Here is a 14,223-nt window from a genome sequence, read left to right as displayed (position 1 = left end):
TGCCTTCTGGATCCTGAGTTGGTTCTACAGCTTAATACACTAGGAGAAAAAAAACCTACATTGTACTCATTTGATATGGAAATCCTAGAGGTGATAAAATTCCACAATGCCATTTTTACAGTCACTTTTTACAGTAAAATCATTCTTTCAAATGTTCACACTTGACAGCACACAGTACATTTTCAAATTGGTGCCTGTGAAGAGTGTGTTCAGATCCTATTACATATTAACAGGATTGATCTAGGTGATATTTTGAACATTTCCTCTACAACGGCTAGTTTGAATGTTGAGATGAAACAAGGAAAAATGTCAAAGACACTTAGTACATTGCTACTACAGGGGTAGGATGAAACTGAAAAGAAAGCCTGAATTGTCGCTCTCAGAACTTTCTTCTCTGAAGTTAGAAGCAATCTTTTATTTGTTTTCCTTCATAATTTATTAATTCTGAGTGTAGCTACTGAGACACAAGTGGGCGATAAAAGAAATACAAATATTAGAGGCTAGAGTAAAATCTAGGCTATAAATTAGAAGGTAATTGTGGGGCATATTACTGTAAGAAATCTGGGAAAGGATCTCAAAAAAATGCTAGTCTTCCTCCTCAAGGGTATTTAGGATTTTAATGCTAATTAGAGGCCTACCTCACAATTATATCACCATGGGAAGCCTTAGTGGAGAAAAAAACATGCCTACTGAAAGATGGTAGGTTCCTGTCCAGAGCTGTGAGCTTTCTTTGGTTCCTGGGGAACACCTCATGTGCATGTGGTGAGAGTGGGTACTGGGGGTACTGAAAGACTGTGCAGCTGAGTCCTTGGCTCGCTGTCCTATTCTGATAAACCTGACTACGTTGTCAACACTAACATGAAGACTTTTTTATTCATACCATTGAGACTATTAATTTGGTTGATTTTCCTCAAACTTGAGAATTGTTTACTTGTTTGTTTTGAAAGATGCAAAAATCACACTAAGCTGGAAAGGAACTGAGAAAAAAACAGGACAAAATGCCTTGTAACTGAAAAGTATTATCAAATTCTACTGACTGTTGTCCAGCCATTGTCTCACTTTGTTTCTTGTTTCAGTGGAGCACACCACTGATCGAAAGAGCCCCACTCCCTGGTGTTCAAGCAGACTTTATTGCATGCTGGTTATGTGGGAATTTTCTAAAGAGCAGAAACAGTATCTATGGGAGTCTTACCAGGGCCATTTCAACCCTGGAGTATGTAACAGTATAAAACACTATACACAAGCAAATATATAACATAAATGTGATGTATAGTATAATGGAATAGGGAAAAAAGCTGATTAACTTTTGCATGTTTTACATGCCCACCTTGCAGAAAGGGTCTGTTTTTCTTTATGTTATGAGTATTATAAGGAAGAGCTTATAATGCTGTTGTGAGATAGCCAAGGAAGTGGATGGGAGGCACAGTCACTTTTTTTTCCCCAAAGCAAGCAGAACCATTTATTTGCAGGGCTGAGGCGCCCATGATCCAGCTTGGCTCTGAAGATCACACAGTGGCACTAGCTTCCCCGTGCACTGCTTCCTAAATGCAGCAAGCCTCCACGTGGTTTTGCATGTGCTCTTCCCTGGGCAGCCACATTCAACATGTAACAAGGCAGAATCAACCCCCAGATTGGGAAGATACTGTACAGCCATGGGGAGAGACAAACAGCAGCTGTGAAAGAAATATTGTTAAGGGTTATTGCTGGTTTCCTTTTCTTTCTGGAAGGAAGTTGTGTTTGTTCCATGTACTGATAGTTTAGTTTATTTTAAATTCTTTGCAGGTTCATTTCATTGTCTACCATTCACAATGATCCTCATCCTGCCTCCCCCCAGCTGTCTCCTGATAAACTAATTAAAATACTGCAGGCATTTCTTTGAGCTTAGTAACCTGAAAATTGCAGCTCTGAGTAAGTGTTTTCAGCTGAAATTGAGGTTAACCTTTGGCAGCACCTTCTCGCTCTGGTTAAAAGGCTTTGAAATACAGTTTTACCGACAATGGAATCCACAGAGGAAAACTTTTTAGATGAGGAAAACCAAAAAGTGACAGCTTACTGTTTCATAGGTCCTGATTGGGTTCAAGTAGCTTTCATTTGGGCTCTTGCCAAGGCCAGAAAGTTTATTCCGTAACTCCCCAGCTTCCTTTGACTGGCTGGTATGATACCGCTCAATGTTGATCAAGTGGGCAACAACATGGATGGCTGCATGAGAGAAAGAGTGGTGTGAAATTACAGGCACACTTGTATGTGTCCACAGTGCCGGAAGGACCTTCATTAAGCACACTATGAACTATTTGAAAAGCTGGGGCATAAACTGAGCGCTTTGCATGGGTTAAGCTGACAATTAAAGGAAAATTTTATCAAATATGTGTCTAATATGGAGTAACTCCTTCACATTGGAGAGGAGAAGAACAGCTCCAGGGTCACCCCCCATGTTTACAGTCAAGTGCCCTGCAGTCTTCAGTGTCATCAAAGGAAGACCTCTTGAGAGATCATATAAAGGTGTTTGCCTCTGATTTTAATTGTTCAAAATGAGGGAAATTGATTAAAAATCCCTATTTTTTTATTAATATACTAGGATGTGCCATGGTTTAATATTGCTATGCAGGACACTAACTGGTCCGTTTTAGGCACAGACCAGTTTGCAACTTGCACCAGGGATATTTAAGAGATGAATCCAGAATCTGGCCCCTATTAACAAGTATGCAGGTGAAGCCTGGGGAAGCCACAGGAATGATAATTTTAGGGGAGGAGTCTGGATCACAGTGTTAGATCTGATTTGCCCTGAGCATCATATATCACCCCTACTTCTGGCAGTTTCCCAAAAGGTATATGAAATGGTCAGTTTAGAAAAACACCTTAGAGTGAAGTAACAACATCCCTGTAATTCTATTCATGAGTGGAAAGATGTTAATTTCAAAAGAAGGAAAAACAAAGGACGTTTTGTTTTATTATTGGCTAACATAGATAAAGTTGTAATCATGTTAGGTGCAGTTTCAGTTTTCAATATGAGAGATTCTCAAATTCATTACAGGAAAGTCATAATTAATGCAAAATATTAAACGCCAAAGGATGAAAAAATGACAATGAAAAACAATTATATGTTTACAGTAGAGCTATTAGGATATGCTATTTCTAGCTTTTATAATTAGCTTTCTGTTATCATCTCTTCTTCAGTGTTTATCTGTTCTTGTCCCTGACTATTTAAAAAACCATTCTAAAAGGCAGTATTTGTAGTAAACCAAATATGATCTGCTTCCCTCAATAATATTCTCTCAAAAGATTATTTTTTCCTTTTTCCTTTTTTTTATTTTTTCCTTTATCTTTTTTATCTTTTCATTTTTTTTTTTTGCTTTTTTTTCTTCTCTTGCCTCTCTTCTTTATTCTCTCTTCTTCCTTCTTTCTTCTTTCCTCTTTTTTATTTTTTTTTCTTTTTAAAATTGTAACTATTTGCACAAAAATAATGTCTTATTCTGCTAGTTACTGTGTAATCATAGATGAAACACAGGATTAAAAGCATAAGGACTTTGGTATTGCTAAGTCTTTTAGGTGCCTATCCACTTAGTGAGTTCCCTCACTCTGCATGCTGGAGTGCAGCTCCTTTGCAGCACCTGGGGAGAGCTGTGGACATGGGAATAGGAGTTAAGGTAGGATGCTGGCCATGGAAGTGCTTAAAACAGTCAGTGCAAGAAGGCAGAAGATTGCAGTCTTCCCCCCGACAGTAGGTTGGCCCATGTGTCCAGGCTGGAGAGAGATAATTTTCACTCTGTTCTCCCGAGGTGATCCTTCTAGAGCAGTAGATGTGCTGTGGTTGGTTGACTGTCAGGTTGCGTTTCATTCAAAACATAATATTAGCTTAGGGACTCCCTCCTGCCACTCCCCAACACCTGCTTCACCTCATTGCCCCATGCTTACATACTCAATGGGAGATGAAAGACCTATTTTAAAATCCTTGTTACATTAAATTTAAAGTAGGGCTTTAAACCAAATCACATGTCCTAGTCACGAGGCTGACTGGTTATTCTCTTGTGAGCTGTCTCCTGATGAAGCCCTTAATAAAAATAATCAAATATTTTTTGACACAGGCATCCCAAGTGAACATCCTGAGCACCCAAACTGCAAAATCAGGCTCCCATTTTTTCTGAATCTTTGGCCCAGTGAATAATAAATTATTTATACAAGCTGGAATAGCTTCAGCAGAATGGAGACTGAATCCAAGTGGGTATGAACTGCACAGAGATAAAATGAGCCTGGAAATTAGAAGACAGATTCAAGCCATCAGAGGAATGAGACTCTAAAATAACCTTTCAATAAACAGGATAATGGGATCAAGCAATCCAAGCAGCTTTCAGCTGAAGGTTGGTCATTTTATGAAATAACGTATATGACGTGACCGTGAGCTTTAGAGGGTATTGGACTCAGTGACCCGGCATGTCCCATGTACATTGTTATGGATTAGGTGCTGCATGTGAAACAACCTGGCCAGCATCGGGCAGGAGACGCTGCCTGGAGCCTGCACGTGAGAGGGTGCTCCCAGCACCTCGGCAGCGCCAGGACGCTGGAATGAAGGTTGCACAAGACCGTAAGAAGCGTGTGAGATGTGTGGATTCAGACTGTCAAAACTCAAAAGCCTGAGAGGCTCTGAGCTGCAGGGTTTAGGTGGCAGCTGTGTGGGGGCTGTGGCAATCTGTTCCCCAGCGTACAACTGATGTATAAGCAGTATATAAACACTGTTTATGTATTTAAGTGTAACAGCACTTTTAAGTGCTGAGTGGGAAGGGGGCGGCGGGGAGCTGTTCCTACAAGGGGCTCCTTTCAGAACAGATGTTTTGGCCTGGTAGGGATGTTATCAGATCCAGCTGGAAGGGAACCAAGTCATTGCTTGATGAGGACCTGATTTCTCTGACATCTGAAAGAGCTCACTTGGAGGACGGGAGTGTGGGGTAACAGACCGCTGTCTCTGGTAGACTGTGGAGTTACATGCTGCATGTAGTCCGGTACCAGCCTAATGGAAAGAGGAGCGAAAACTTTCAAAGGACGGGAAGCCCTGACAATGAATCTCTTGAGTGGATGTCTACTGAGCAGTTATATCTTGGCATCTGCTAGTGATTACTGGTGCAATCAGTAATGGTACTTAGGCCTCTTGTCCTCTATACCTGCAGGATATTCTTTGTAACTCTGATATGATGTAATAGTCACCATAGCTTTGGGACCAGGTGAGTTTCATACAGTTGTGATCTATAGCATTGTTTTACCAAGGGTTCCCTGCAGCATATACACTGCAGGTTTTGGACTATCCTTGCTCACTTAAAATAGCAACATTGACTAGAGGTGGTGGTTCCAATCTGTGTTCAGCGCATAACACACTTTCTCTCTTTCACCTTCAAAAGACATAGATTTTTTAAAAAGTGATAATGCAGATTGTGAAATCATCATGTGAAATGATGACATTTCTGTTGTTTAGAAGGCTACAAAATCTCGCACTTCCCTCAAAGTGCAGGACTGTATATGATTTGTACAAATTCCGGTCATGTCAGCAGTGACAGGAAACCTAATGCTATCTGGTATATGTCGAGTGTTGAGAACAAAATGAGGTGGTAGTTTCTTCCAGAGGTCCACATTTGCTAACAGAGTATTTGCAATCTCGAACAGAAAAAACCTGTGGTTTGAGTAGACATAGCTTCCCGAAAAGGTCTCAAGCCTAAGGTTTTCTGAAGGGTAATCATGTTGCAACTTTTCCCTGGAAAAGAGATCCGCGTTCTGCAACTTAACCTAGTAAGATTTTTTTGCAGGCTATTAAAGGACACCATTTTGTGCACCTGCATATTGTTCTGCCTTACTGTGTTACTGACAATGGAAACATCATCATACCCTCTTCTCTGGGATTTACCACATCTTCCCTTTTGGGTGACATTCCCTCCAGCTTTCATCTAACAGGTAGAGCATATTACAAGTGTAGAAGACTCCCAGAATCAACAGGAGAGGTCTTTTCTGCAAGCTATTCTGTGGTAGTTGTTAATGTACAGAATACAGTGATACACTGGAAAATATTAACATTCAAACTAATGATGTACTGAATATGTTGGTTTACCTGAGTCTCCCATGATCTTAAATATTGCCTAGAGTGTTATTAGATTAATACTTCTGATGATTTTTTGTGTGCTGCTAGGAAAAAATGATGCAATCTAAAAGTGAATTATAGCTGGATGGTAAGAGTAATGCAAAGTTCTAATTCCATTTTCAGTGTGGTTCATTTAATGTACAATAGCTGTAGCAGACTAAAAAGTCTGGCGCTGGATACATTGCCATTAGCTAAAATATTTTACATCCCTAACGTGCATTTTCTGAAGGTCCTTTGCATCTGCAGTGTATAGAATTTACTAAGCAATTCCAAAATTAATATGCAGATTTCTGAAATTTGACCTTACAACAGTTGGGTTTTTTTCCCTGCACCATTTATCTAAGTTAACCATGAGGGCAAAGTTTAAGGTACTACATGTCAGGATTTTCAGTTCAATTTTTTCCTCATTCTGCATCACCAAATATAAAGTACGGAATAAATCATGCAATCCTTTAAACAAAGTTCTTTTTTATAACCGTGCATGAAGACTGAACAATTTTGACTGTTGTTTTTAACAACATCTGGAACCTCTGAAGCACTTAACATACATTAATTCGTATTTGACCCTGAGATGTTCTATCTAGTCCACCTCTGAGATCAAATAAAAGATTTTATTGGAAGGAGGGAGGGAGGAAAAGGGTTGCTATTAGAGCATGGTGTTTACTGTACATATTCTTAAATACAAAGATATGTAATTAAATTATCTTGAAAGTCTGGACAATTTAGCTAGTCTTATTCAGCCAATTGTGCCTTCAGTGAAGCATGCACAACTCTCATTGAACTAAACAGAAATTGCATGTGTTTATCTGAGGACAAGATTTCACTCTCTCTTTTTCTGCGTGCCTGTACAGGATAATAATCAAATTGGAGCTGGCTGATAGCAGTTAAATGTTTTGGTTAACCAACCCATCATGATAAAATCAAAGGGTCAAACCCTGGCCTTTCTGCCCGCAGTGAAGAGAACAGCTTTGCAAGCAGCTAACCCAGGCATGTAGAATTCTGTCCCTGACCAAGCCTGGATTCTTTTGCCACCCACAGCTTTGTGCCTTTTCTAGTTACATAGAACCCTTAATTCAGCTTCATGCTGTCTCTGTGGACTAAAAAAGTGCAGGTTATGTAAAAATTGCACCAATAGTGACCACACACATACTTGCACTGGATTTTTTTTCTTTAAGAATGGTTACGGACATCAAAGAAGAACATGGCTTGGACCATTTTTTATCCTAGCTGGAAGCTTATAATCTTTAATTTAATGTAGTTTTCTTCCTAGTACTTGTACTAAGTCTGGATTTAAACAACCTGACTGAAAAAAAATATGCAGTTTAATGGAAATTTGATTTTCTGTAATTTCTGGAAGTACAACACTGAGATATCAGCTAAACCTCTTTTGAAGATAAGCATCTGCTTCCCTGAAAACTTCACTGCTTACACAAAAATGTTACTTAGATCACCAAAGCCCTTCACATAGCCACCACTACCAAAATGTGGTTGAAAATGGAAAGGTTTGCTAGTATTTTTAGCCATAGATTTTTCAGTGATTGTCAGAAGCCAAACACACCTGGCATCACTATACTTCTCTCCGCATTTTGCGTGTTTTTAAAGAAAATCTCACTGCTGGAATTTTTAAGGAGCAGGAACCACCATTCCAAACAGCCTAACTACAAAGAACCTCACTGTCCTTCCCCTACTTTCCCTTAATTGCTTAAGCTTTATTCATATCAAAATTCAGAGACTGTTGGCACAATGTATCTATATAACCTTTCTGCAAACATCAAAACAACACAAGAAGCAGTCTGTTTTTCAAGATATGCACCGAATGCCAAAGTAAAAAAACCCAACATATCCCCCCCAACACTCCCCACTTCAGAAAATGTATTAATGTACTTTCTTGTGAGGGTACAAACAATACAGTAAGAGAGAGGAGTTGTACAAAATGTTATTTACTATCTCTTGTAGGTATCTTTAGGTTTCAGACAACTGCCTCTCAACTGAAAAGTCTCTTTTGCATTAGAAAGCATAGAAAGATTTGCACTGATCAAACCGTGAGTGCATGAAACTATGATTTTATTCTAGCAGAGTTACGGGTCTATAAGGAAGATTTATTAGTGGGTGAATAACTCCCAGACAGCTCTTATCACAGACAGGCATGCAGAATGCAGGAAGCCAAACTAAGCAGAATTCCCTTTACTGAAATTTCAATGATGCCCTTGATTATAGATAGCATTGTTTACTCTCCCTCTTTCCTCTAACTTCCCTCTTCCACTAGTCTCTAATTATATCCCTTTATGACCTGACCAATTAAAGCCTGCTCTTGAATTTGTATTAGAGCTAATGAAAAATTAAAGGTACCGATGTACTTTTTCCAAGGCCACATGCACCTCAGCTGAGCTGGCTGCCTGTTAGAAGCCAGACAATACTAATGTTGCATTGACTATTTTTAGCATGCTATTAAATAAATATGCTGGAATAACACCACCTGGCAAGCTGAGATGAATACATGTTACTTTAATAATAAAGGAGTCTACAATTTTATATTGTGAGGCTAAGCTTACTGATCTGATCTGCAAATTGGTTTAACTTCTTGCTGCCACATTTAGGCTATTGATCATACAGGGGAGAACATTCATTTAACTAAGAATTACTAAATTGCAATAGACTAATAGGAGTTGACTATGCTTTTGTGTAACAAAAGGCAATATAGGTAGTACTTGGATAAATAATGTGTCAGTTGAGAGGAAAATGGCATCTATTTACACATCATTTTAACACTGTTAGATTTTATAAAAAGGGACTCAATATAGTTGTGGGTACCTCTCTGAAACGTTGCTTTTCTGTCACACTATGTGCTGTAGATTGTATTTTTTTTATTAATTTGAAATTTAATTTCAGGCAGCTGAGTTTCTGGCCATTCTTTACCCAAGAATGACTATACAGTGATGTAGTGTTTTCCCAAATATGATAGTTGTTTCTCACTTGTCTGTTAGGGAAGCATGAGTTCATAAGTTGTCATGTTTTGTTCATTAGACTTACCTGTATTTTGTTTTCTTCCTCAAATACTGATACCTCATCAACTATTTGTCCATTTTATATTCTGGAAGAAAACCCCACAACCAACTCAAATAACAACCCAACAACAAATGCTCATTTTCTCCCTAGAGAGTGACAGATTTAAATAATGGTGCTTTTTGTCATTTCACATCAGCTCCTGTATCTTTTTCCTTGGAATTACCGAAGCCATAAAGTAAACACTTTTCTGATAGACTTGCACTTCCCAAACTGTCCACCTTAATGCACTAGCAAACATCTTTATACTGACGTAAACCCAAAAAACATAAAGCTTTGACTGTGCAGTTTTGCTTTCTTTTTGGAGCATGACAAATTATACACCAAGTAGAAGTTGGTTAATTTACATTCCTGGGTTGATTTGTTAATTAAAGAAGCAATGTTGCGTTCTGTAGGAATCTGCTTTATGCTGAAACCGAACTCTGATAAATGAATGGACATGACAGTAAAGTAAATCACCATAATATACTATAAGATGCACATTCTCATCCCCCAGCCTTCTCCTCTGAATTCTTTAGCACTACATACAAAGGACAAATTTTAGCTATTGATTCCTGATGGCAATCCTGACTTCATGATCTTGTCTCACTACATGGGGACATTAACAGCCTATACACACAAAAGCAGCTCCCTCATGTAGACTGAAATAAGTATTGGGATCAGGATCCACCCAGACAGCCTGCGGGTAGAACTGTTACCCTGCAATGTCTTATGCTTCCAAATAGCCCTAATTAACTCCACTGCCTCCTTCACTGTCTGCCCCAGATACCTCTCCATCTCTATGTGCTTATGCCCTTCCTCATACTGCCTTTTGTTCTTCCTTCTTTGTGCATTCCTCTTGCCCACACTATCTCCTGTTGTCCTCCTGTCCTCTGAATACCCATAAGCTTCAGTATTCTCCAGGTCCTTTAATGACTTGGAGAACAGGAAGGTGCCATGTCGTCTTCCCAGCCAGGCGAACGAACACCTATGCCTCAGTGAGTCACTAGGATCAGCAGAACAGATGATAACATTTGAGCTCAGGATGCAGTTTTTTCCCTCAAGGGGGCCATTAGTTCCCTGTACTCATCACCTATTTTAAAAAAAATATTTAGGAATTTAAAGGTTTTGAGACAGTGGCTTGTCTCAAATTCAGATTAAATTTATTACCTGGTTGAAAAAATTATTGAAGAAGATGTAGTGGTGGACAGATGAGCGGTGTGACTCATAAGCACCATTTCCTTAGGAAAACAGACTGTAATGCTATGTCACCTCCCCAAACAGCCACTCTCAGAGTTTTAATTAAAGTTATTTACACTAAATATTAAGATCACACAAGTTGCTCACATTAACTAAATGGCAACTAGTAATTACTATACAGGTTGAAAGTTATTGACTTAACAGTCAAACTTTTCTCAAGCAAAAATGGTTACAAATGGTTAATCAGATGGAACTCCTACACCTATTTAAAGCTGCAGTCACCAAATGATTGCACTAAAATAGCACATCAGAGCTGATGGGGATTACAGCATTTAGGCAGAATCACTGTGAAATTCAAAACATTTCAAAGGCAAAGAAGAAGGAAAAAAAAAAAGCTTACTTGCATTTACAGCTATTCCATAGGCAACCATCTTGTGAAATGCGATGTTTTTGTCAAGCTGTCTCCTCAGTGCTCCTCCACAGCACTTGGTGAAAAAGCAGACCTTGTTTTACATCATTTCTATTACTATTTACAGCTCACATTTTGGAGAGGAGAAGAGAGGAGCTCAGTACATGTAAAAATGGAATGTTGAAGGAATTCAGTGGAAGTTTGGGGTTAACCTTGACTTTGGGTCTCAGGTAACTGCTTTCGGCACAGGACGTCTTAAGCTCTTCAGCCTATAGAGGGGCTCAAAACCAGGTTTGGTAAAACTGTGCTACATTTAGCTGTGATTTGCGAGTGGTTTATTGTGGCTGGTGATTAACTAATTTGCTGGTATAAGAACACCAGGCTGGGCCACCACTGCTTTGCAAACTTAGGTTTAGCTGCATGAACACAGCTGAATTGCTGGCAAAGCCAGCTTGGAATGAAAACATTTTCGCTGCTTTCATGAAATGCACACCCCAGGAGGGTGAGGCTGTCTAGACCTCAGGTGGCTGCACGCTTATGTGTTACTGAGCCGTCTTCCCATTATTGGAAGTGCTTGATGGTGGCTGGTGGCGTGCTCATGGCCAGCTGGGTGCCTCTGCACAGAGCCAGCCTGGGGCCGGGGCGGCAACCAGCCAAAACTAACACACTCCGCTGGAACCTAGACAGCCCTTGCGGACCTAATTCAGTCTCCGAATGGTGTTGTGGGTGTCTGGATTGCTCGCGTGACCTGGCACAGTGCCATGCCAAAGATCCTGGCATTTATCCATGTTGTTTCCCAGCTAATAAATCTTCCAAATATCTGGAGCACTGTGGGGTGCAATGCCAAGACACAGCACCTCCTCGGAGAGACACTGGATCCAGCCTTGTGCTGACCATGCTGGAGCCAGTCAAGTTGCTCTGTACCATGCTCCTCAAGAGGAGAATATTGTCTAGAAGAGCAAGATGATATTGATTATCTGTGAGAAGAGTTCCAGTTCTCTGAGTTCCTACTCAGCATCTAAGTGGGGATGCATTTATTTTATGTTAATTCACAAACTGATTCAGAAGTCCAACAAGGCTTTTTTTTTCTTAAATGCTCATCTCCTAGACTCAAACAATTATCAGTTTTGATTCCAAGCCTAAAGACTGCTTGAAATGTTAACTCTAACTCTCAAGAAAAAAAAAAAAAGGCAGAACTGAAATAAGAACCAGCTTACAATAAAATAAATTAATATCACGATTTCTAAATTCCTGTTGTTCTTGGAGGCATGAAGTGATCAGTGATTTTTTACCCAAACATGTGGTATTGGAATTGTTCTGACTGTAAAAATTCACTGCAAGTTGAAGCTATAGCTAATAGAGCTAAAGCCTGAAGTACATCCTATGTGTGATGCCGAGGTTAATGTAAATGCCTCTGAGCAGATGACCACTCCATTACAAAAACACATGTTTACAAGAAAGGAAGACCTGAATGGTGGCCACTCAGGCAGAAGGGTTTAGACATGTTCCTTATTATCCTTATGACACTTTTATCTATCTGTACATTTTCTCTCTCCAATTTTCACTTTGCAACTACACAGGATATACATGATGGATACGTATATTCTCCATTTGGCCAAGTTGCATTATTACATCCTTTTTTTGTAGCTCCTCACTTTTCACTTCATGACACCATGCTATGCAGTGGCTGCCAAAATCAGCATTGCATTTAGAGCACTGTGTTAAACAAGCCATTTGTTTCTCTTCAGTCACGAATACTGACAATTTAAATGGTAATAACTAGGCAATAGTGTACAGATTTCTCTATCAAAAATTAAAAATCCTTGGAAAATGTTTGATATGGATAACACTGCTAAACTATGGAAATAAAAAAGGGAGGATAATATGGCTATTTGCAAAATGATACTTACAATGCTTGCTCCTCTTAAGAATGAGGTAAGGTTTCTACTGACTGGTAACAGGATTAGCATGCAGTTAAAATTAAGGCACGTTGCAGAAGCTCTTGCCCAAGCCAGGGTTGACTGTACATATAACAGCATAAAGAAATTAAATTACAAGCTTGGTATAGGAAGAGCAAAAGAAAGAAAATACTATATTAACATAATACTCTTATATGGGAAAATTACTGTCGAAGCATCAAAAACATTATTATGAAGGATATAAATAAAATCAGACTATGCATATATTCTTCTTGTGGAGCCCTTTAACAATCAAACTCGTACTTACTCCCAGCATAATCCGTGTATAAATGTAAGCATCTTCATCTTCATACCAGTGGAAGGTATCAATAAACAAATAGAAATTCAGTCCCAGCCACACCAGCTACAAAGCAGACAGGCTACAGGTTAGTGACACTAGTTTTTTAATGCATATAAAACTAGTTATGGTTGTAATTTTAAAAGTATCTGAGAGGTGCTTCAAAATCAGTGTGCAATGCAGTTCTTGATCACAGATGATAGAAACCACAAATGCCTGCTGGAATGAGACTATCTTTTAGCAAATGCAGGATTACAGTCCTATTCCCACACCCCCGGTAGAGGATATAGATGACATTTACTGTGTGATGGTAAACCTGATCTTAAACACAGGGCTTAGCCTGGCCTCTAAAAAGGCAATAAAAGCCAAATTTAAAGAATTCCAGAAATGGAGGGAGTTAGGAGCTGAGGAAATTCCTTTCTCTGCCCCCCATACTCAATCCACCAAAGTCTCTGAAAAGAATTCAAAATATAATTTCAATTACAATTGCAAACCCCTGTTCCCTTTATCTGAGGACTAAAGTACACGGACTTAAAAATAATTAAAAATAAAACGTAAGACTTTAAATTGTTTTTAAGACTAGTTATAAAAAGGCTGCTGAATATTTTATAGCAAGTTTTACATTAAGCTTGGGAGTATTACTGTAAGCAAACCATAAAATGTCTTTTAAACAAGCTTAAAATATTTATATATATCCAATTAGATTTTTTTAATGCTAAAAATACTCACTAATAACAGCACTGAGAGTTTTTCATTCAAAATCCAGCATCCCATCTTGAGTGCCTCTCCCTATGCTAGCAGCAGCTGACTCTTGCCTTCCAGTGTAACCTGAGTTCTCCGTCCATTCCTCAGGCTTTTCTACTAACTCCTTTTGTCTTTAGATTTTAATAAGCACCTAGTGGGAGCAGGAGCTCTCTCTAGGAATTTTCTAATTAAGGACTGCCTGACAAGAACAGATCACCCAAGTGACATGTCTCATGACCTGAGTAAATAAAATGCTGGTCATTGTCCAGTCCTCTCTCTCTCTGAAGTTATTTCTCAGCAATTGAGAGATTCTGTCATTAAATTGTCGTTTTGTACTAGCATTTATTTGGGTGGGTTTTTTTGCGTTGTCTTTGCAGTTTGAACAGAATGTAACATTTCTTTATGATTTGTCTTTTAATTTAGTAGCAGATGGGAGCATCCTTTGTGTGTATAA

At 39.0% G+C, this 14,223-nt stretch overlaps 1 protein-coding gene across 1 annotated transcript in view; it reads right to left on the bottom strand.

Moving 5' to 3' along the window:
* Window positions 1-13,858, bottom strand: part of NOX3 (NADPH oxidase 3) — a 39,488-nt gene extending 25,630 nt beyond the window's left edge. Inside the window, exons 1-5 of the mRNA XM_049801211.1 lie at window positions 13,755-13,858; window positions 12,996-13,091; window positions 12,680-12,790; window positions 10,761-10,845; window positions 2,054-2,199 (exon numbers count right to left, since the gene is read on the bottom strand). Coding sequence (XP_049657168.1) covers window positions 2,054-2,199; window positions 10,761-10,845; window positions 12,680-12,790; window positions 12,996-13,091; window positions 13,755-13,799 — 483 coding nt within the window. The 5' untranslated portion in view covers window positions 13,800-13,858. The remainder of the gene's footprint in view (window positions 1-2,053; window positions 2,200-10,760; window positions 10,846-12,679; window positions 12,791-12,995; window positions 13,092-13,754) is intronic.
* Window positions 13,859-14,223: the final 365 nt, after the last annotated feature.

Source organism: Accipiter gentilis, chromosome 5 (assembly GCF_929443795.1).
Source record: "Accipiter gentilis chromosome 5, bAccGen1.1, whole genome shotgun sequence".
In the NCBI taxonomy this organism is placed as follows: domain Eukaryota; kingdom Metazoa; phylum Chordata; class Aves; order Accipitriformes; family Accipitridae; genus Astur; species Astur gentilis.
Note: the sequence above shows the minus strand (reverse complement) of the source record. Positions and strands in the feature narration are given on the sequence as shown.